General features: G+C 44.8%; 1 protein-coding gene across 1 annotated transcript; it reads right to left on the reverse strand.

The window, feature by feature from the left end:
* Nucleotides 1-269: 269 nt before the first annotated feature.
* On the reverse strand, nt 270-20124 carry JPT2 (Jupiter microtubule associated homolog 2). The gene is made up of 5 exons (XM_081090534.1): nt 20048-20124; nt 13887-14035; nt 7846-7988; nt 3593-3641; nt 270-2578 (listed from the first exon to the last, which is right to left on the reverse strand). The coding sequence occupies exons 1-5, from the start codon at nt 20089-20091 to the stop codon at nt 2391-2393; spliced, it is 573 nt and encodes a 190-aa protein (XP_080946660.1). The 5' UTR covers nt 20092-20124; the 3' UTR covers nt 270-2390.
* Between the last annotated feature and the right edge of the window lie 4384 nt (nt 20125-24508).

Below are 24508 nucleotides of genomic sequence, written 5' to 3' on the forward strand. Positions count from 1 at the left end.
TCTCTCTCATTGATGTTTCTAACTTTCTATCCCTCTCCCTTCCTCTCTGTAAAAAAATCAATAAAAAAAAAAAAAATCTAAATCTAAACCTTAGAGATTAATTTGGGCATCCCCTGGCTAAATGGAAAAAAAAGGCAACCCATTCACTGATAAAACACTATAAGGGAAGGAGCAGCGGTCAGGCATGTTGGAGAATGGATGTTAAGGAAAGTATGTGCACCCTCCCCCCCCCCCCCGCCCCAGACACCAAACAGGCAAAGACCCTGCATACATGATTACGAAGTTTATTTCAACTGTTACACCCAATTCTGCCTTGTAAAAATAACAAAATGTTCCTATCAAAATTACATTGTGATGTGAGTACAGGTTTGTTGTTTTTGATACAGCTCTAGAAAAAAGTTGGCACCAAATGCACATAAAAAGTTTTAAGGCTTAATAAAAATAGACTGGTAATTTTTCAATGCAGCTTAAGAGGTTGATAACAGGATGCTAAGAGTTCATGGATCTCTGCCAGTGGATAGAACTAGAGTCCTTCCTCTCATCTGGCTGACAGTGAGGGTGGGGGTGACGCCGCAAGGGCCAGCAGCACAATGCCAGCAACCCAATTTGGAATTCACTAATTATTTTCTTGTGTATTAAAAGCAAAATGTAGTTACAAATGGCAGTTCATTTCTACCATTAGTACATTTCATTATGTTAAACAAATTAGTGTGTTTGGGCTTAAAAGTTAACCACCATTTATGACATTTCTTAATGGGGGAAAAATACTCTGAATTCCAATTTCTTAAAAATGACCATTTTAAACACAGAGACAGGAAGTACTTGATAAAGTCACATGAAATACCTATTTCTTGGCTCCAGAGTCAGCAGGATAACTGAAAGGAGGGAAACTCTTTGGTTGACAAAGCCACTTGCAGATCCCCTCAGTGTGCTGGGTGTAAGTGGGGTTTGGGAGGCAGCTCCTGTAGGCACTTAAGTGTCTCAGCCACTGTGGCCATCACTGAACACACGTGTTTCTTTTCTCAATTTTAATGACGAAGACATTTCCAGCACCTGGCATTAGCTCTGCAGGCACCCATACCAACAGCAACCACCACACAAACCCTCTCTCCTCTATTAACTACTGGTCCAGCATGAGTGATGTAGACTGTAACTCCTAGGAGGCTCAATGGGATAAACTTCTGCCTGACAGATTAAAGCAACACAACTTGCCAGATCGTTACCTTTGCTGGTAAATATCACAGAATTGGCCAGTTAAGGCTTTTTTGCCAAACTAATCACCTAGCCTAAGGTCTCCAAGTCTCTTCTGGAAACTGAATTATGGTCCAAAGGTTCTGCAAAGCTTTATAAAGGGTGGCCTAAGCAAACTTTTCTTTCTCTTTGGCGTACCTGAGCAACTGACTTTTTTCTAGAGAGGTGTCAGAAACAGACCAGAGCCAATGGTCACTTATGTAAAGCTGGTATTTAAGAAGAGCTCTTTAGATATTATTAAAGAACTCAAAGTTCTCAAACATCTCTTCTTCCCAATGTCAACAGGAATAAAGACACATGAAAGATTTAAATAACCCAATTATGTATCTGGATAGAGTTTTAGTCTTACAGAAGTCAGTGGGCCTTGCAGATAAATTAACTGTCCACATTAGTGTTGAAAAGCTAAGGCTGAAATTTAAGGATGAGAGTAAAAAGACAAACCCAAAACAATTCATAAGCAAAACCAGTCTGTGAAGAGACTGAGTCCAGTCCATTGTGAGTGAAAGGCAGATAGATCACCCCAGAGGATCAAGGTACAAAATCTCTCCATACAGCCTAAGACTGAGAAAACTTTTTGGTTTTTGTTGACAGCTGCCGAGGGAAAGCACTCAAAATGTTTCAAGAAAAGACTGCAGAATACACTGTGCCTGGGTGCAAAGGAGGTCTCGGGTTAGCAGCAATAGTCCCAAGAATGGAAACTAGTGTTTCGGCTTACGCCCAATGCACAGGTGTTTTTGGCTTTCTTTCTGAGGCTTTAAACTCTGCTACTGTGTGGAGTGATTCCTAGATACCCAATTGGCTGGCAGGTCACCGATGCAACCAGGACTTGGAAGATCTCACTTCATCAGGGCCCCTGTAGCCTTGCACCAGCTCCCCACCCAGCCCATCTGGAAGTTCCTCCAAAATTATGTAGGACTGTTCACCACGGCGTCACAGCCCCCCATAAAGATATGTCTCTCGGCAGTCTGGAAGGTGAGGTCCTCTGTGGCTCTTGTGGTGGCAGGGGAGCCTGAGCAGTGGCTTCAGATACACGACAGACCCTCTCCCCACCCCTGTTCCTTTGGGCTAAAGGAAACTATAATATTTGAAATCCTATCTCTCGAGTTTCTTATCTGGCTACAGGGGAAGCAATAGCTTCTCTAGTAGAAAGAGATGCTGGATTTGCCTCCAGGTGGATTCAGGACTTTGTTGTGAGATCGAGGACGTGGGCCCAGCCTGGGCTCATGGTTGTCAGCCGTGGGTGTGGGCTGGGGCTCCTGGGCAGAGTCTGCTTCTCTTGGGCCACCTTTCTCACCTGGCTCTTCTCTGGGCAAGGTGCTCATGGCAGCTGTGGGACAAAGCAACAAACCATCCATTAGAGGCTCCCCAACACCTGGATGGGCGAGCTGTGCACATGGACAGTCTGTGACATAGACCAGCTAGCAAGAAATGCATACTGTAATGGGAAGAGAGAAAAACAGAGCAAGGCTTCTGTCTGTGCCAAGAAGACTCACTGATTATTAGCAGAGGCCATTCTTGAACTGGGCATAAAGTGGGGCTCAGTACTATAAATAATCCTTGATACATTCCTAAATAATCTGAATACTTCTTTATATTGCTTGTTGGACTCCATTTCCCTTTTTCTCCACCACAAATATAAAAAGCACACTATCTCAAAGCAAGCATGAACAGAGAGGAAGCCAGTCTTAACTGGAGGTTCTAGCAAGATGAGGCAAGGTTTTCTGACACTATTACTCTGGATGTTTTGAGTGAATGAATTCCCACATATCTTGGTCATCAACTGAGGGAAATGGTGACCCAAAGGCAGCAATCAGTGCTGTCAGCTTTGAGAACAACAGTGGGACTCCAAGTCTGACATCTAGCCTCACCATGGGGGCAGCTCACTCCCTGGGTGATGGATTGTGGAAGCACCAGCTCTTCCCACCAGATGCAAGCCTCACATTCTTCCTGCTCATCATTCCTGTCCCTGCTCTTCATATGCCCTTCTTTTCTGCATTAGTTCTGCTGGTGCTACCCGCAGTCACGAGGCTTTGGATCTCTGCCCTTCCCTACAAAAGACCAGCTTCTAGAATAGAACACCTTGGGTCTTAGGCCTAGGCTGATGAGTAATGACAAGTTGTGAAGAAAAATCAGTGATGAGCAGTTGAAAAGCTATCATCAGAAATAGCTGAGCCCATTTCCCTGGCCTTCTTTAAATCTTAAATCCTCAGCAATAAACACAACCTTGTTTTTCTCAGCTGGCTTGCAAGGGACACAGGAATATTACCTCTCATTCTCTGGGTGCACCAGCAACTCTTTCAGAGTGAGAGCACTCAGGGGAAGGGACAGGACACAAACTCACCTTTAAGGTCCAATTTTTGGTCTTCTCCTTCACACAAGAGCACATGGTCCTGCAACAAGGCAAACCCCAGGTCAATATGTGATTCAGAAACTTTTTACGATCATTCAGATGGACGATGAAAATCAAGACATAGATGGATGATTTGGGTTCATTTTCAACTTCTAAAAATGTTTTTATTATGGATAATTTAAAGCATAAACAAAGTAGCACTGTGAATCCCCTCATAACCCGCCGTAGAGCTGTAATGACATCAACTCATTGCCATCCTGGTCTCAGCCACAGTCTCCCAATTACAATCTCTCCACCCCCTTGTGGAATTATTTGAAAGCAAATTCTAGAAATTTCATTTACCCATAAATAATTCAAGACGTGGCTCTTAAAAATGTCCTAAAAACCAACCAAACACCCATAACACTCACAAAAATAACTGATTCCTTAAATATCTAATACCCAAATTTTAGAAGATTAGGATGTTTTCAAGGCTCATCCATATTGTAGCATGTATCAGAAATGTCATTCCTTTTTATGGCTGAATATCCCATTATGTATGTATAACACATTCTATTTATCCATTCACCTGTTGGTTGACACTTGGATTGTTTAATAGCATCGCTGTAAGTACTGCTATTAAAATAGGTGTACAAATATTTGAATGCCTGTTTTCAAATTCTGGGAATATATACCTAAGAGGGGAATAGCTGGATCACATGGTAAATTCTATGTTTAACTGTTTCAGAAACTCCAACTGTTTTCCACATTGGCTGAACCATTTTACATTCTCAATAGCATTGTTGGTTTCAATTTTTCCATATTCTTGCCAACAAACAACATTTGTTATTTTCTGTTCTCGTTTTGTTTTTATAATGGTCATCCTCGTGGGTGTGAAGTGCTACCTCCTTGTGATTTTCATGTGCGTTTCCCTAAGGACTAAGGATGCTGAACATCTTTTCATGTGCTGATTGAAGAAACGTCTATTCAATCCTTTGTCCATTTTGAATTGGGTTGTCTTTTGTTGTTTGGTTGTAGGAATCCTTTATGTAATCTGGATAGCAAACCTTCATCAGATATGTGATTTCATATATTCTATGGGTTGTGTTTTCATTCTCATGATAGTGTTTTGTTTTGTTTTAATATATTTTATTAATTTTTTTACAGAGAGGAAGGGAGAGAGATAAAGAGTTAGAAACATCGATTAGCTGCCTCCTGCACATCTCCCACTGGGGATGTGCCCGCAACCCAGGTACATGCTTTTGACCGGAATCGAACCTGGGACCTTGCAGTCCGCAGGCAGACGCTCTATCCACTGAGCCAAACCGGTTTCGGTGATAGTGGTTTTTTAAAAATTATTTTTTAATTACAGTTGACATACATCATATTAATTTCAGGTGTATGAAAAAGTGATTAGACATTTATATACCTTACAAAATAATCACCCCTATAAGCCTATTACCCATCTGACACCATAGTTATTATAATATTGTTGACTCTTCACTATCCTGTACTTTATAGCCCGTGACTATTTTTTTTTAAATAGATTTTTATTGATTTCAGAGGAAGGGGGAGACAGAGACAGAGAAAGGAATGTCAATGATGAGAATCATAGATGGGATGCATCCTGCATGCCCCCCACTGGGAATTAAGCGGGCAATCTGGGCATGTGCCCTGACCGGGAATCTAGCAGTGATCTCCTGGTTCACAGGTTGACACTCAACTACTGAACCACACCAGCCAGGCCTGTGACTATTTTTATAACTGGCAATTTCCCTCTCATTTTTTTCACCCAGCACCCCAACCCCCCTCCCATTTGGCAACCACCAATTCGTACTCTGCATCTGAGTTTGTTCATTTACTTTGTTTCTTAGATTTTACATATAAGTGAATCATATGGTATTTATCTTTCTGTTTGACTTATTTCACTAAGCATAATACCTTCTAGTTCTATCCAAACTACCGTAAATGGCAAGATTTCATTCTTTTTTTATGGCTGAATAATATTCCATTGTATATATGTACATCTTTATTCATTTATCTATCAATGGACACTTAGGTTGCTTCCATATCTTGGCTACTGTAATTAATGCTACATTGATGGTATCTTTAAAATTTTTCTACTGATTTTGAGAGAGAGAAGGGGGAAGGAAAGGGAGGAAGGGAAAGGAGAGGAGAGGGAAATCGATTTGTCGTTCCATTTATTTATGCATTCATTGTTGATTCTTGTATGTGCCCTGACTGGGGATGGAACCACAACCTTGGCATAGCAGGACAATGTTCTAACCAACTGAGGTACCCGGCCAGGGCTGAAAGTTTTTAAATTTTAATGAAGTCCTATTTATTTATTTGAAATTTTTTTGCCTTTATTTTTGGTGTCATATTTAAGCCACTATCAAATCTAGTAAGATCAAAAAGATTTGTCCCTAAATTTTCTTCCCAGAATTCTGTAGTTTTAGCCCTTAAATGTAGTCTTTGACCCATTTTTAGTTAATGTTTGTATATGGTGTAAGGTAAGTGTATATGGTGTAAGGTAAGGGTCCACCTTCATTTTTTGCATGTGCATATCCAATTTCCCCAGCAACATCTGTTGAAGTGACTGTTCTATTCCCCAATGAATGATCGTGGCACCCTGTGGACATTACCACTTAACCATAAACGTGAGAATTTATTTCTTAGCTCTCAATTTTATTCCACTGGTTTATTTGTCTATCTTTATGTCAGTGTCACACAATTTTGATTACTGTAGTAAATTTGAAATTGCGAGGAGTAAACCTCCAACTTCGTTCTTCATTTTCGAGATTGTTCGACTCTTCAGGTCCCTTGAAATTCCGTATGAGTTTTAAAATGGGTCTATTTTTTAAAAAAAGCATTGTTGGGATTTTGATAGGGATTGTGTTCTTAAGTCTTTTTAAAAAAAATTAGAATATCCCTCCACTCTGCTATTAATTTCCCATATTTTCAATAACTCTGAATCTCTGTGGTATCAACTAATATGAGGTTTGATCTCATTCGGTCCTGTTTTTTTTTGATAATCAAAGGTGGTTTATTATGAGTCCTATAATTTTTGGTTTGTCTCTCATTTTGTGATGTTAAGAACCACTGATGATCACTGCCTAGATCCACAATTTCATTACAACTCTGCAGAATGGTGATATTTGAATTCTGATATTCCTTCTTCACTTACAGGCTAGAGTACTTTTATAAAAGGCAAATTTGCCTTAAAAACTGTTATCCTGAAGTACAATTCATGCAGAAAATGCTGTCTAAATGCTTGATTCTGTCTTGGTCGTTGTGGCTAGGTTGATTGAGCATATCCCGTGCTGAGAGGTTACTGGTTCAATTCCTGGTCAGAGCACATGCCGGGATTATGGGCTCAATCCCCAGTAGTGGGTATGCAGGAGGCAGCCGATTAAATGTTTTGTTTTTCTCTCTCTCCCTTCTCCTCTCTCTAAAGTCAGTAAAAACATATTTAAAACAAACAAACAGATGTTTGACTCTTTTAGCAATTTTCATGATATTGAGTTGATCCTCTGTCATTCTCCAAAGGCGATAAATAAGATTTTAAAAAGTAGCCCTATCCAGTTTGACTCAGTGGATAGAGTGTTAGCCCTCAGACTGAAGGATCCTGGGTTTGAGTCTGGTCAAGGGCATGTACCTCGGTTGCAAGTTTGATCTCCACGTGCAGGAGGCAACCAATTGATGTGTCTCTCTCCCATCAATGTTTCTCTCTTTCTCTCTCCCACTCTCTCTAAAAATCAATGGAGAAGTATCCTCGGGTAAGGGCTGACCAGAAAGAAAAAAAAAAAGATTTAAAAAAGTGTAAGTAGGGAACCCATGAATTCTAAATACTTGGTGAATTTTAGGCCAATGCAGTTGTACTTATCAACAGCCATTAAAAATTGTGAAATTTCTGTGAAACACAAGCTTCTCTTTTGTGTGAACAACTCTGTGACCATCTTGCCACCCCTCAGTGCTGTGCAGCGAAGAGCAGCCGCCTATCCGCAGGGGCAGTTGCTGCTATCAACACACGAAGACCAGTTCCCCCAGGGCTCCGTCATCACGAGGATGAAATCTCTTTCTCCGATGACTCAGGGGAGTTTCAAAACTCAATGACTAATGCCTGCACCCAGGAAAACCAACGTCACCCTTCCTGTCTACTCCTAATAACATGCCCAAGCTGCCTCAGGGCCTTTGAGAAAAAGAGCCTGGCTCAATGTTTGCTGTTCTTCCTTCTATGCCTGCTATCCGAATGGAGTCCATACCTTGGGTTTGTTGGGATGTGCCAAGGGTAAAGTGGCCGTCACTGGGGACCCAAAAATGTCACTGGTCTTCCCACCAGGCGGGTTCAGACGCTGCCGAGTGTGCACAGGCATGGATTCTTCAAAGATACCACTTCCTTTTCCCCCTGCAGAGACAACACAGAGCAGTGAGCAATCCAGAACACCTCCCTGCTCCTGCCTTTCACATTCATCACTTCAGAGAGCTCCTCTCATAGTAACACCCTAGTCCCGCCCTGAGTTCAGGCCAACAAGGGGGGTATAGTGAGTCCCTAAAGACCTAACCCCTTTCCCAGGTGCTTGCTGGGGCCTTCATTTTGGAACTGAGCTGAACTGGGAGGCAAGACGGTGAGAGGGCATAAAGCAGCATCCCCTCCCGCCCCCAATTTCTTTACCTCTGAACTTTTCATGCTTTTTTGTTAAAGAATCTTCTTCATTAAACCCATGAAATGTTCTTTAGTAAGTTAAAAGCAAACAGTTTCTAAGTTTTTAGGTCAGACAGAAAGGAATGAATTTAATAACATGTCCTGTTACAGGCAAAGCTGTAATCTGGAAAATAACATTTAGTAGTAATTTTCTGACCTCATTCTGGCTAGAATTTCCAGTGACAAGTAGATATGTCAGCAAAACACAGACATTTAACATCTTTGCTGCCAACTCTAAGTCATCTGATAAGACATAATGAAGACATGCATCTAAGATGTAACTTTGTATAAGCTGATGAGTAAGGCCTGGCCACGAAAAGTAAATGTTTAAATGCCCCACATTAAGTGGAAAGATGGCTACTATACCAATATGTCATTTATTCACTGGGCAAACACCACACATGCACTTCCTTTCCAGAGTGCTCTGCTAAACGCTGGGACCATTGTCATCATGGCCCTGGTGCACCAACAATATTATAGGAGGAAAGAAGATGCACTCCATTAAATAGCTATACGACTGTACAGAGGTTACTTGGCCTTTTTGTGCCCCAAATTCCTCATCTGTAGACTGGGGGTAATAAAAGGATCTTCTTCACAGTACTGAGAGGATTCAATGACTTACTGTAGCTCATATGTCAGATGCTTCGAACAATGCCTGGGACATAAATACTCAATAAATGTTGGCTGTATTTTCTCTGTATTGGACATACTGTTGAGTGAAAAATGGTATGAATGACGAGTCCCGTGTGAGCTCAGAGAGCAGGAGGCTCCTCTGGGGTTTGTTCTCTCCATAGCCTGCCGACCCCTGCTGTTGGAGTGGATTCTAGAGCAGAGTGGATGCCCAACTGGTGTGGCTCAGAGGGTGAGCATCAACCTATGAACTAGGAGGTCACCAGTCTGATTCCGGTCAGGGCACAGGCCCGTGTTGTGGGCTCAACCCCAGCAGGGGGAATGCAGAGGCAGCTGATCAGTGATTCTCTCCCATCATTGATGTTTCTATCTCTCTTCTTCCTCTCTGAAATAAAAAATAAATAAGTAAATAAAATAAATAAATAATAAATAAAGCAGAGTGGCCTTCCAGGATGCCAGTCCTCTAGGGCAGCCCAAAAGGTTGGTGACCGCTCTCTAGGGGACACGTAGAATCATAGTGCACAGAAAGGAGCGACTGGACTGCAGTTCCCCGCCTTTGCTGGTTGGGAGGACACAGAACATGCGGGACTGCTCTGCAGGAAAACGTGCAGACGCACATTCATATAACATCAGGGTGATTACAAACCTGAACCTTGGCTATGGACCTCCCAAGGAGCCACAGACACCAAGCTGGGAACTCTGGGGATGGGAAACCAGCCCTGCATGGTGTTAAGGACAGCTGAGCTATGGCCAGACTGCTGGACGGAGACCCTGTTCAGTCACTTCCTGGTGAGCCGGGACAAGTGACCTCAACTTTCTTTTGTCCCCATTTTCTCAACTCTAACAAGGTATAAGTAATAATACCTTCCTGGGGCAGCCGGTGAAATACATGAGGTAACATACATGAAGTGGGTAAGCCCTCAGTAATGCTGCCAGGCTGTCATTAACAGTGTGCTGTTAGCAAAACGTCTAGGCCACAAAGTGAAGAAAAAGTAACGCTCGAGGTCATCCCCTTATTGCGTTGTTTCTGGTGATGCTGAAGTGAATTATCCTGTCCTATATAATAAAAGGCTAATATGCACATTGTCCCCCTGACTGGGAGTTCGACCAGGGGGTGGGGCCAGCTGGCCAACCGCCCGCAGCCCCTTTCCCTGACGGGCCCCACCCATGCACAAATTCGTGCACCAGGCCTCAAGTTTTTAAAATGAATATTCAGCTTTTAAAAAAAGTTAGATAAAAGTAGCTCAATATGAAGGTTTTGGCTAGAGCCACGCTCATTTAAAAACATTTTCTAAATTGTTAAACATAACAGAAAAGTTCATAAGATACAACTATCACAAATAAAGACAAAGCAAACACCCACATACCCACCAACAGATTGTATTGATGCCACCAGCTCACAGAAACCTGAGTACTCCTTTCACATCACTCCATGCCTCAATTTTCTAGAAACTGCAAACTTATTTATCTTAGGTTTTACTGTGTATATGTCCAACCCTATAGCTCTGTTTTTGAACTTCAATTAGTCATGTCTATTACTCAATATTTTACCTGAAAGATGAATTCAGCTTTCCAGATAGAAAAGGTGCTTAATCCATCCATAACTGAAGAAAAATAAATTCAAGATATATAATGGTAGAGTGTGAGGAGCAACATCACATGTGTCATGGTGAACACTGGGCCACCCATTAAAGACTAGTTGGAAGTATCTATCAGTATTTTAAATCACTCAACAATTCTATTTTGAGTAATTTATCCCAGTAGATATACTCAGGAGGTAAGGTTGGAGCTCTGGAGTCAGAAAACCCATGTGCAAAAGCTAGTTCTGCTACCAATGAGTTGTGGGGCTCAACACACCTGTGAACTGCCCTGAGCCTCAATTTTCGCCATGTCAAGGGGGTAATACCACCTACCTCCTAGGTTTGTAGAGAGAATTAAATAAATACATGCAAAGCATTTGGCATACTCCCTGGCAGAGATTAAATCCGCACATATCAATCACTGTTAGACCACCAGGAAAAACAATCTGTAGAAGATCTAAACAAGGCCAGTAGCAAAGCACATGAATGAGGAGTAAATGACACACTGGGTATGACAATCCTTGGTAAATTTTCCGTGACTCACGTACTAAGTCACACACTCTGCCCTTCACACTTTTCTCAATCAGGCCCTCTCACTGATGGGCTGTGCTGGCTGTCTGCAAGACTAAATAAGAAACAAAGGCAGGCGTTTAGGTCTGGGGTTGTGGATACAACTAGCAGTTTTCCACTTCCAGCTTCCCTTGAGAATTCATCACATTTAATTTTTTTTAAAAACTGATTTCAGTCCAGCTCAATGGTTGAGTGTCGACCCATGAACCAGGAGGTCATGGTTCGATTCCCTGTCAGGGCACGTGTCTGGGTTGCGGGTTTGATCCCCAGTGTGGGGTGTGTGCAGGAGGCAGCCAATCAATGATTCTCTCTCATCACTGATGTTTATCTCTCTCTCTCTCCCTCTCCCTTCCTGATATCAATAAAAAAAAAATATTTTAAAAAAAACAAAAACCCATTTCAGGGAGAGGGAGAGGGAGAGAAACATTGAGGAGATATATCGATCAGCTACCCCCTGCAAGCCCCCTACTGGGGATCAAGCCCCCCAACCTGGGCATGTACCCTGACTGGGAATTGAACTGGTGACCTTTTGATGCATGGGATGACGCTCAACCAATTGAGCCACACCGGCTGTGCTCATCACAGATGATTTTAAAGGGCACTCGGCAGGACAGAAAACAAACCTCAAATAACAGGACCACAAGAAGGAGGAACTCAGCAAAAGGAATCATGCTGGTTGTTAATACACCTTGTAATCATGAACGACAGAGGCTTTCTCACTCTCAAGTCAAGAGGGCCCCAGGGTGGCCACTGGGCACGAAAGCTGGGGGATCATACCAGAAAAGTTTGTAGGACACAACCATCACAAAAACAAAGCAAACACATAACCACCACTGGATCGTATAGATGCTACCAGCTCTCAGATTCCGAGTAGCTCTGTCCCCAAGTTACAACACTTTCCAGGGAACCTGACACCCCAGGGACAGCTCGATATGCACTCTGCTGAGTCAAAGCCAAGGGAGCTGGCTTGTCCACCTTCAGGTGCCTGAGATTTGATTCAATCGGCCACATGACCCATTGTTATGCTGTTACTGGTACAAAGGATGTGCAGGGCTGACCCCCCCTGGCCCTACACCCATAAACTGGATAGTGAGAACACTACTCAGTAAAACTCCCCGCTTCTCTACTATAACTATATCTACACTTCCCTGTCCCCCAACAAATCAAACAAAACACTAGCTTTTGAATCTACTGCTTTTGTTTCTTTGGGTTTGGTCAAGAAGTATGTGCACCGGTCGAATACACACACAACTAGAACTGAGGTGGAGTGGGAAGCAGCTCTAGCTCTGGTTCTGCTTGATTTTATTATTTGTCTGAAATACTGATTCCTATGTCTAGCCTCAAAAGTCTTTAAAGATGGAATGAACCTTCCTTTTCCTCATAGATACAGACAGGGGAGAGCTCCTTAGGTAACCAGCACCGTATGATCAATCAACTGGACAATCTACTAGCCAAGGAAAACATTGTTCTAAGATGCTCTCCCACTATACCCACCAGAATGTGGCTAAGAACTAAGAGACGTGTGCTAGACCAAGTCATCCTTTTAGAGTTTTAATCCCACCAACAAGCTGACTAAAAAATATCCTTCCTTCCTGCCCTGCCTTGGCCTGGTGGCTCACTTGGTTGTTCTGTGCACCAGAAGGTTGCAGGTTCGACCCCAGTCGGGGTGCGAAAGGGAGGCAATTGATCAATGTTTCTCTCTCACATCAATATTTCTCTCTCCCAATCTAAAAATCAATAAAAAGATATCTTTGGGTGAGGATTAAAAAACAAACAGCCCTAGCCAGTTTTGCTCAGTGGTTAGAGTGTCAGCCCATAGACCAGGGGGTCTCAGGTTCAATTCCCAGTCAAGGGCACGTACCTTGGTTGCAGGATTGATCCCCAGCCCCATTCAGGGCGCATACAGGAGGCAACGAGTCAATGTGTCTCTCACATCAATGTTTCTTTTTCTCTCCCTCTCTCCTTCTCCCTCCCTTCCACTCTCTCTCTAAAAATCAATGGAGCCGAAACCGGTTTGGCTCAGTGGATAGAGCGTCGGCCTGCGGACTGAAAGGTCCCAGGTTCGATTCCGGTCAAGGGCATGTACCTGGGTTGCGGGCACATTCCCAGTAGGAGATGTGCAGGAGGCGGCTGATCGATGTTTCTCTCCCATCGATGTTTCTAACTCTCTATCTCTCTCCCTTCGTCTCTGTAAAAAAATCAATAAAATATATTAAAAAAAAAAAAAAAACAATGGAAAAAAATACCCTCGGTTGAGGATTAAAAAGACAAACAAAAAAACACCTAAGAAAATTGTTTAAAAAATTTTTTTTATTGATTTTTTTAAAAAAGAGAGTGAGAGAAAAACATTGATCAGTTGCTTCCTACACACCCCCTACTGGGGATTGAGTCCACAACCCAGGCATGTGCCCTGACAGGGAATTGAACTGGCGACCTCTAGGTGCATGGGACAACACTTAACCAACTGAGCCACACTGGCCAGGGCAAGAAAAATGTTTACATGTGTAACCTGTACACAATTTCAGGAATCTCAAGGAGTCCATGGTACAACTGGGAGAGTCTCCCTGGCCGGAGCCAGTATTCCACCATCAGCCTCTGCATTCTCAGTGCCTACACCTGGCCAATGTCTGTTGCTACAGAGGGAGAATTCAAGAATGACTGAGCAACCCTTTCTCACATTCTAGAACTCTGATGGCAATGGATAACCTATACCAGAAGATATGTGAAAGGATTAAAGAAAAAGAAAATTTTATCAAAAGAGCAGCTTCATAAGGAAGGACAAGTAGAGGCCAAAGGACCAATGAGTCACAAAAGCCTATACCTGGGGGGTTGGTCCTCTTAGGCATGTTCTGAGGTTCTTCAGTTGGTCCAAAAATATTCGATGCCATCCTGTTGGGTCGACTTGAAGGAACAACTTCGTCTGGACTTCCGAAAAGATCACTCGATGCGCCTCCGGGGGGATGCATGCCCCTGCAAGCACAGAGCAAGCATGAGAGATGGAGGCTGACCTGGACTTCAATGTCCATAATTAACATCTATGAAAAAATTACACACCGCAACTACTCCAAACCGGCATGGCTAGTTTACAGATGGCCTTATGGCAAACTTCCTCTACTGCCCTTAAGGTTTCCTTAGAAGTTTTCTCTGTATGTCTTGGTTATGCCAAAAACCCACTTGAAACATGTATATTTTTAAAATTATTCCTGGGACCTCTTATAAGTTTCTCTAAAACAGGTAAATTGAGCCACATTCAGAATTTAATACAAATTTTAATTAGCATACAGTAAATATATTCAGTGGTGTTTAAGACTGTAGCTTACTATATGCCAACTATTGTTCCAAAGACCTTACACACAGCCCTCTAAGGCAGGCATTGTTTTCAAGACCATGCATCTGAGATGAAGAGAAATCACAAGATAGGTCACACAAGGAGTGGCAGAGCCAGGACCCAAGCGCAGGCAGGCTGGATCTGGAGCTGGGACTATGCCCTAATGCCTCTTAAAGCCCTCCAAGAAAAAACGAGGGGGAAGCTCACCATTTAACCACAGAGCAAGTCTGACCCACAGAGTTGGTCTTCAGAAGGGCAGCCACCGGCCACTGTGGCTAGTGAGCACTTGGATGTGGAAGTAAGGACTTAAGTGTACTGTAACTGTAGACTACACACTAGCTTTCAAAGACAAAAAGGCCAAATATCTCTTTAATCTTGACATTTATATAGATCACAGGTTGAAACAGTGTTTTGTACATATTAGGTTGAATTATGTCTATTAAAATTAATTTTTTCTGATTCTTTTTACTTTTAAAAATGTGGCCACTAGAACATTTAAAATTCCTTATGTGGCTCACACTTTTACTGGCAAGTGTCACCTTAGACCATGGGGAGTGCCACTAACATTAATCCAGGCGAGTCCTGAGAATCTACACCAAGATAATCATCTCTGGTCCTCCAGTCCAGTATAACCAGTGAAATGTTCAACACCTGCAAGCACCACTGTTCATTTCAGATCAACACATATGCACCATGTCATCTCTAAAACATCTACGGTTGCCCTAGTTGGTTTGGCTCAGTGGATAGAGCGCTGGCCTGCAGATTGAAGGGTTCCAGGCCCAGGTTTGATTCCAGCCAAAGGCTCATGCCTGGGTTGTGGGCTTGATCCCCAGTAGGAGGAGTGTAGGAGGTTGCCAATCAATGATTCATTCTCTCTCATCACTGATGTTTCTATCTCTTTCTCCCTCTCCCTTTCTCTCTGAAATCAATAAAAATATATTAAAAATAAAATAAAACACCTATGGTTGATTAGTTTTAATTAAAGACATTTTAATTTATTTCAGAGAGGAGGGGAAAGGGAGAGAGAAATGTCAATGAGAGAATCATTGATAGGCTGCCTGCCGCATGCCCCACACTAGAATTGAGCCCACAACCTGGGCGTGTGCCCTCGACTGGGAATGGAACTGTGACCTCCTGGTTCTTAGGTTGACACTCAGCCACTGAGTCACGCCAGCCGGGCTGGCTGATTTTTATTATTTTTTTTTAGTCTATTTAATTAAAGCTGGGGACAGTCAAACAAGGAAGGGCTTAGGACAGAAGAAACAACAGAAGAGAGACGAGGCAGGCTGCTTTGGCTCACTGGAAACTCGGAGAAAAGGGGCCTTGGAGACAGGTCAGGGGGTGAGCCTGGGATGAGCTGCTGCTGCCCGTTGCTCTCCTGGGGTCCCTTAGAGTTTAGGAGATGCGCACCTGAGAGAAAAGAAAGGTGCAGGCGTGCTTTCGAGAGGAATAGTGTACATGAGGGTTGATTTTAATTGAACACCTACAAAGAACAGTGGCATTCCCACTGTTCAGCCAACAATAGCAGTATCTACCTGAAGTGTCCCTCTTGGGAGGATTTTGTTGTTGTTGTTGTTGTTTAAAGTATTACAAATAGTAGTGCATATGTCTCCTTATACCCCCATTGACCTCCCCCACCCCCTGGCACATGCCCTCACCGCCCTAGTGTCTGTGTCCATTGGTTATGCTTATATGCATGTATGCAAGTCCTTTGGTTGATCACTTACCCCATCTTGGGAGGTTTTAAAGTGAACATTTCAGAAGAGGAAGATTAGGACCTTGAGTCACTGTTGCAATAACTGAAGAATTAAATTTTCACAAAGCTCTACCCTGATACCCCGAGTTTGTCTAGTTTCACAAAGCAGCAACACAGTGAATTGAAAGCATCTTTTTAGAACACCTAGAAAGGTTTTTTAAAATGCATCTTAAAGGAGAAAGGGGCCTACTGAAATTGAGTTTTAAACTGGTGCGTGGCCCAGGCTCTTTCGCAAGTCCTAAGCAACAACAACATTTAGAAATAGATGAAATCACAGAGCTCAACACCACATGAATGCTCGGATTCGAGGTGAGTCCTCACTGGAAAGCTATATGAACGCGGTCACAGATTTAGTTCACAAAAATAGGATATTTAAATGTTTCCTCAAAAGAGCTAGAATGGGAGCTAATCATTCACTGCAATTTAAAGTGAACAGCTCGGAGATTCCATGGCTGTAAAGCAGGACTGCAGAAAGCACTCATCTGCTCTACAGGGCAGACATGCCAGCCCCGGCCTGGGAGACCAGCAGGCCAGCTCTTCCCCACAGAAGCCAAGAGTGCAACTTGCAGGCCTTCCATGTGGTGCCCATAGTCCCTGTCTGCTTCAGAGGATGGCAAAGGTGGGTGCCTGGTCAGCAGTTAGCGTTTCCTTAAGGATTTAATGAAGGAAAAAAATTACTTCAGTTTGAGGGGAATTTTTTTTTAAACTAACCAATAACTAGACTTAAAGGACTTAATAGGACTGATGATGCACTTTATTGGTGGACACCGCGAGGCCATCTGACGCCTGTATGTATTTATAAGTCAGAGAGCCCAGATCACAGTGATATTCTTCACATTTGTCTTGGCTAGCTACAGCAGGTACAACCTGCTTGGGTCTTCACAGCCATCTCTTTGAAAAAGGGAAAAGAGACCTGTAATCTTCAGAACGGATTTGAATTTAACACCATCTCATGCTGGCATCAGTTAAAATTCTCATTTTACTAACTTATTTGAAACATGGCTCTTCTTTCAAACCCTAAAGGTCCCAGAAAATTGTCAGACCAGATTCTGGGTAGACTCATCGTGATTCAAAGCTCTCAGGACGCTTTCTTGACTCTCACACTCTACATTCTTGGATCTCCCAAGTCTCCGCAGGCCCTCACCCTTGCTTCATTCAGTTCAACTCATGTCCTCTGAGCACCTATCGCCGGCAAGCCTGTGCCAGACACTGCGGATAGAAAGATGAATGAGAGCAAGTCCTTGGCCTAGAGAAACTGCAGGTGTGCTGGGAAAATAGAGCTGTGATGGGTGGTTTCAGTGTTCTGTGAGCGATGCCATAGAAGCGCTGAATGCTAGCGGAACTCCAAAGGCGTCCGTGGAGAGGCCCAAACTGAGTTTTCGATCTGTGAGGAAAGAGCCTTTGGGGCACAGGAGATAAACCACATCTCTATCTGAAATGATGAAATGTTAAATGGGGGTGGTGGAAGTATAGTGTTTATTCTATTACTCTCTGTACCTTTGTGAATTTTATTTTCCTTTGAAAGCAAGTGAAGAAAAGGCTAGTGGTGCCAGTAATACCACAGCAGAGATTCCTGTGCGTAACAGCCAAGTTCCCTAGAAGAGGCAGCGACTACCTCCATCACAAAGGCAGGGTTCACAGCCATACTGGGGCAGTCATACACACACGGCCCAGGCTGCCCAACAGGGTCTCCAAGAAATGGGGCCAAGAGTTAGACAGACATTTCAGTAAGAACAGAACCCACAAAGGCTCCATCAGTTGCACTGTTAACACTATGACACTAGTTTTGGGGAGGGGGTGGGAATACTAGTGCGCAAAGACATATTGGGGATGAAACCACATGGCGGGGCTTCCTTCCGGTTACTTCTTCATTTTGTAATATCCGTTCAATATATTTCAACAAAGACATTCAAAATACAAGAGGAACTAAGGGGCATGTGACAAGAAGAGCAAACACGCAGCTCAGGGACTATTACAGCATGAGCAGAGACCTTCCGAGATCTTGTCCCTGTGCCAGAAAAGCTTTAGGGGATTGGTCAGGGTTGGATTAAAGCAGTGAAACAGACTTGGATTAAATTCCTTACAAATATACACCTTATAGCTTAAAGGAAAGACCCTAGATGAATGATGGCTAAACTAAAATGCTTTCATAGTTCAAAATCCCTTTAACACAAAATCATCCCTCATCAAGAATACAGAGATACAGGTCTGAGAGAAGAAAACCTGGCTGGGTGCTCGATCCTACACCACCCCTGGGTTCCCTCCCAGCAGAGCCAATTAAAGTGTGAGTCCTACAACGCCCCAGTTAATCAACTCCTCTAAGAAGGGGGTCAAAAGCTAAGCTTCCAAGGGATCCCAAGCAGAGCTTCCAATTACATGTAATCATCCAATTACGACTCCTTTTCCTCCTTCAATGTCCTGAAAGGAAGACTTTTCTCTTTTTTTCATAATGTCCTCTCCAAAAACGAGTCTCCCAGAGAAGTGTGGAGTACTACCTTCGAGCACCAGCTCTGCAGTGAACGAAGTCAGCCTTCTATCCGTGACTCATGGCGTTTTCTCCTTAACCAGCATGTCCTGGGCATCCAGTGCCAGGCAGTGTAAACAAGAGGGAATGTACTTAATGAACGCACCTGGAAAAGTGCTGGGAAGAAGCTGGTGTGGGTGGGGCAGAACAGCAGTTACCAGGCAGTAGAAACTTGATTCATCCATCCTGCTGCCCCCCTATCCATACAGAATTAGATGCAAGTGACTAGTAGTCATTGTGCCATGGGTTAATGACTACTTATTTCGTTAGGTGTACTGAATACTGACCTAACTCCCCCGAGTTTACAGTCTTTTATTTAGTAGCTAGTATCTAGTCTACTCGGTATTAATCTTAACGGTGCTCACACACACATTCTCTTCTACTCTGGTGGGAAGGCTGGGCCACTGAAGAGCTCTCACAATAAAGGAAACTCTTGGGCACCTGAAGACCCAAAACTCCCCAGTGCAAGCTGGCGGCTCCCCGGTGGCATGACACACCTGGCCAGCTCTGACAACTCTAACTTATCTGACTTACAATACACAGAGCACTTTAAACTTGAGAAGAAAGCGTGCTGCCCTGGCCACTGCGGATGGGTTCGGCGAGGTCCAATGCAAAGGTCAGGGTCCACGCCCAGGTTCCTGGCTGGATCCCGGGCAGGGGGGGGTACTCCGCTCTCAGATGGATGTTCCTCTCTCTCTCTCCCTAATTCTCTCTCTAAAAAAATCAATTAAAAAAAATCTCTAAAAAAGAAAGAAGGCGTGCTGCGGTGTATTCCTGAACGTGGCCGCCCAGCCGAGACCTGCAATGGGAATCTCCGTTTCTATTACGTGTAGTCCTGCCTGGTTCGCCAACAAAGCAGGGAGGGCAGTACCGGGCCTACCTCCCGGAGCTGCGGGATTAGGGGAGGGCTCCACCTGGCTCCGCGGCTGCGGGATTAAGGACGGGAACGCCCGGCTACCGGGCTGCGGGGTTAGGAGTGGGTTCCAGCTGGCCCCACAGGTCTGCGCTGTTTGGGGAGGATTTCAGGATGGTGACCTTCCCGAGGCCCGCCCACCAGCCACCAGGCACCGGCAGGGTGCCCCGCAGCTCAGCACACACCCGCCTGGTCCGGGCGCACGGAACTGCCCACCCGAAGCAGCGGACCATCTGCCGGTATCTTTTCGGTGCGTTATAGACGAAAAATGTGCAAAGGCGCCCCTCAGGCCCTCAGCCCGGACGCTGGCGGACCCCGGAGCACATCCGCGTGCGCGCCCATCTCTCCGACGCGGAAGCGGAGGCCGTGCGTGGTTTTGTGAGATCACCCGCAGGCCTTCCCCCGCCGGCCACACCGCTCCCGCGCCCTCGCCCTCGCCCACACCCGTGCCCGCGCCGCACCTGGAGCTGGCTCGGCCGCCCTCGCTCTCCGGAACGTGGAACATGTCGCCCGCTGCTCCGTGCCTGGTCGTCTGCCGCGCCGCGGTTCCCGCCCGGCAACGCGCAGCTAGAGGATCACCCGCCCGCGCTTAAAGGACGACGTCGGTGCCAGTCATGCCGCCACACCCTATCGCGGCGCGTGGCCCCGCCCCCGCTCCAAGACGCGAGGGCGTGTGGAGGGCCGTGCTCGCAGCCGATTGGTGAGAGCAGGTGCCGCTGACGGCGTCGGGTGTCGGCATTGGGCAGCAGGCCGGCAGAAGGCAGGCTGCCCCTGAGGTGGGCGGGGTCAGGACGTCGGTCCGTGCCCCTAGCGGCCAGGCCAGATGCCCCTCCTCCTCCCCACGGGAACCTCTCTCTGGGCGGGAGCCGGAGCAACCCGACCGACAGTGGAGGGGGGGACAAGCAGGGGTGGGAGGAACAGGGTAAAGTCTACTTTCCTTAGGCGGCAACCTCTGCCCCAAGGCCTCTGGCCCGCTGCTTACGGAATTTGCAAACCGGTCCAAGGCATCCGCTAGTTGGCAAAGGGGCGCTAATGCGAATTCTGTGTTCAGGGATTCAGCAGTTCCTGTCCTGATCAGTCCTAGGGGGTAGAAGGGCCCCTCAGGAAGACATACTCAGTGCGCCATTTCCCTATTTGTGACTCAAAAAACAAAACAGTTGGGAGTGTTCTGGAACTAAATTACACTGCCGTCAGCCCATCTATTCATATCACCAAATGAAAAGCACTTGAGCTTTTTTGTTGTTAATCTTCACCCAAGGATATTCTCCCATTGATTTTTAGAGAGTGGGAGGGCGGGGAGAGACAGGGATTTGGATGTGAGAGACATAGATTGGTTGCCTCCCACACGTGCCCCGACCAGGGCAGGGGTTTGAGCCTGCAAGGTAGGTGTGTGATCTTGACTGGAATTTCTATCCACTGAGCCAAACCGAATAGGGTGAGCTCTTTTTTTTTTTTTTTTTAAATCCTCACCAGTGGACATGCCGAGAGAGAGAGAGAGAGAGAGAGAGAGAGAGAGAGAGAGAGAGAGATCAACATGAGAGAGAAACACTGATCAGTTGTCCTAAGGGGGAGGTGGGATACAGGAATTGAACCTGCAGCCTTTCTGTGCACAGGACAATGTGCAAACAACTTTAACTGTTTTTAAAGTGCACACTTAAAAAAAAGGCAGAAACAATAATTATTAGATCAAGTATTAGTATGTATTTATGCACAATAATAAAAACAGATTTACAAGTTAAACTGGAAATTTAAACATAAGAAGTTTAACAGCTTTTGTTTATTATATTAAATAACCAAAACACCTTTTATTCCCAAAATTGGTAAAGAATAAATAATGTAATTTACAATATGGTACAAAAAGTAATCAGGAAGGACAGGCATTCCGCTTTATACATACACTCTATATGTATATTTATTATCTATTAAACAAATTCACATCTCAAACAAGCCGAAAACCTTAGATGATATGGCTTAACGATTATTAAAAGAAACAGCAGTAAGTCCTGCTGCCTGGGCCAGAAGCTCTGGAGCCAGTTATCCTGTTACAGAATCAAGGGTACAGGTTGCTGTAGTGCTTCCAAGCCTGAACTCACTTACCATGACTTACACATTACTGTGGGGTTGGGAGAGAGCTTTGATAGTCAGGAAAGGTTTGCTGCGGTTTCTTTCTTTTTCCCCCTTAAGACAAAGTGCCCTATTTCCTCACAAATGCATCTGATAGGTCTCAAAGTTTTAAACATCAAAAACCCACAGCAGCTGCTGTTCTCGTCCACTTGTTTCCAGTGCTTCTGTTCCATCATTTTTCTCCGCACAGGTTTGGACTGGATGGTAAAAATGCCATTACACTGAAAAGGACTCGCGTCAGTAGGGACACAGAATGATAAAGAATGGGACTCTGAGGCTGAGAAACCAGAGATGTAGGGAAGCAAGCAGATCAACTTATGAAATGTTTCCAATTATCCCCACTCCCAGAGCAAGTGCCCTACACATAGAAGATACAGAGAAATAAAAAAATGTCATCCTAAACTTCATGTGGAACCAGAAACTTCGATCTGCCTCTGCACTTTCTAAAGAAGAAAATGCTCACCACTGGACAGTCACAGTAAGAGTTAAGGCCACACCACCAACTCAAGACCAGAGACAATCTCACTCTTTACACAAAAGATGAATCAGCAAAAAGATGCCAGCCATTAGAGTGACCTCGGACACAGGTCTCAGAAACTGACCTGTTCTTAATGATAGCATGCTCAAGGGAGCCACGGGCGCATACTGAGACTATGACGCCTGCCACTGCAGACAGGAAGGTGGGAGGTGGGAGGCCTGGGGCTTCTGGAAGTCCCAGCCTTTAACAGTCACTGATTGTGCGTGTGTTCTTCACCTTGCTTTTTGTACCTGTTTGAGTTGAAAAGGATTCCACTTAAAGAACATCCTACAGGTCAGTGGAGCTTTTCTTTCCCGTCCAAACATACAACACACCCACCACCCCTTACCTTGCCGTTTCCAAATGTAAGTCAGTAGGAAAGCTTTGAGTCTCACACCTGGGTTCTGCCTGGAGAACTGGCTTGTCACATACACACTTCTCTGGTTGCTAGGGAAGCAGCAGAATTCTCTGGAATCTTGTGAGTTTTATTACAGGTGAGAAGAGTCGGTCTACTCTCCTCCCTGGCCCACTCCCCCACTGAATGGCACTGGCCAGCCAGCTACTCCCAGACGGATTCTATGCCAGAAACCCAGGCAGGGGGTGCAGCTAAATAGCTACAAAAGCTGATCTGAGTCTCAGAGTTTTTCTCCTTTTAGGTGTCACTGGGTGACAGGTGCCAGCCTACCAACTAGACTGCCTTGAGGTGACCCTGCTGAACAAGCAGCTCGGGAGCCCTACTGTCTCTGGCACAGTACACACTGCCACTGGGCACCACATGCGGCTCTGACGTTACTTGATCGGTCCTGATCCCAGACAGTGGAGGAGTATGAGGAAGCTAGTCACGGCCTAAACTTGGCCTGGTCTATTATCCTACTGTAGACCTAACACAGTCAGATGCCCCGAGAGTGAGTGTCAGAGAGTGAGAGATCGATCCTGATCTTGTTCAGCTCAATATAAGGTGCTAATTTCAGAAAGCTGATATATTGATCACAAAACACAAGTAGCTTAAAAATACTCTGGTCCAATGTTGTCGATATCTCTTAATAAAGTGTTAGCATGTCCCTTTCTTTCATATCTCCAGAGCTTTGAGACTTTTCCTAAGAGCCCAGAAGGCTTTTTCTTAGTGATATTGGTGCCTAGAACCAGATCTGAAAGAAGGAAGCCACATTAGAGGCAAAAGCTCGAGAAACAATTGAAACAAAGAAAAGCAGCTATTGCCTAGAAGCCAAATGTCCTGTTTCCTCCATGGCTGGGAGCGAATGACCCTGCCTGCAGCCTAAAAGGGCTGCAAACAGCTGGTGAGACAATGGGATCAAGAGTGCCCACTCTCCTTGCACACACAAAAGACCTTTCTTCTCCTTTGCACACAGGCTGACCTCTCCCTGTGGAGAAGCCTCTGTAGGGGACCAGGGCTGGCCTCAAGAGCTGCCTTCTCCGCCAGTCAGGGGAAGAGGAACGGTGAGCACAGAGAGGGAGATTGGTTCGGGTGGATGATCCTGGCTGTCGGGGCGGGTGAAGCAGCAGGTGGGAGGGTGGCTCAGGTATTACTAGTCCAACACAAGAGCACCGGCTCCTGGCCACACATAATGTGGCTAAAGGGTGAATTCAATGCTGTGTTTCCCGAGGCTGAGCAAGCACAGGACCCTTGTTAGCTCCATTCCGGGGGAGAACTGGAAACTGGACTACTTGCAATGGCAATTGGCCACCCAAGGAGGCTCCCGGAGCACATACAGCAATGTGGCAGTGCTCTAACTGCACCAGGATGTATGATCCTTGTCTGCATTCCCTGAACAGGAAGGAGCAAAATAAGAGACCACTGGGCAAAAGAAGACCTGGGGGATTAAACCTGCACATCACAGCGTGCTCTGCTCTTAGGCCAACGAAAGGAAGAGAAGACTGAAAAAAAGAAATTCCCCTGAAAAGTACATTTGTCTCAGATGCTAAACAGTAACACATCAGAAGTTCAAGGACTCATCGGGAAAGTCTTAACTGTGGTTAAACAAGTGCTTAGGATCGTCCCAATAGAAATAACGTTATAGATCACCTAGAAGAAACTTTAGATGGATGCAAGAAGGAAACCAACTAAACTGGTTTACCTCCTCATTGTCTAATTCTTAAAACAAAAGAAAAACATTCTCCAAGCACCTTAGCAGGATTCTTTTCTGAAAGTCCATATAACCTGCACAAGACATGATTCTTTCCCCGTCCTGTTCAGAAAACACATCTAGATAGGGAAGCACTAGGCAAGGATCAGTATTTCTGGGGTGATGGCTCCAGTTAC

The sequence above is a fragment of the Myotis nattereri genome, assembly GCF_964212035.1.
Source record: "Myotis nattereri genome assembly, chromosome: 4".
NCBI lineage: Eukaryota > Metazoa > Chordata > Mammalia > Chiroptera > Vespertilionidae > Myotis > Myotis nattereri.

Coding starts and splice junctions, on each gene's coding strand:
- JPT2 (XM_081090534.1), bottom strand. CDS start 20,091: ATGTTCCACGTTCCGGAGAGCGAGGGCGGCCGAGCCAGCTCCAG. Junction 7,989..13,886: donor TAAGAGGACCAACCCCCCAG/GTATAGGCTTTT, acceptor TTGTCTCTGCAG/GGGGAAAAGGAAGTGGTATC. Junction 3,642..7,845: donor CACATCCCAACAAACCCAAG/GTATGGACTCCA, acceptor GCCTTGTTGCAG/GACCATGTGCTCTTGTGTGA.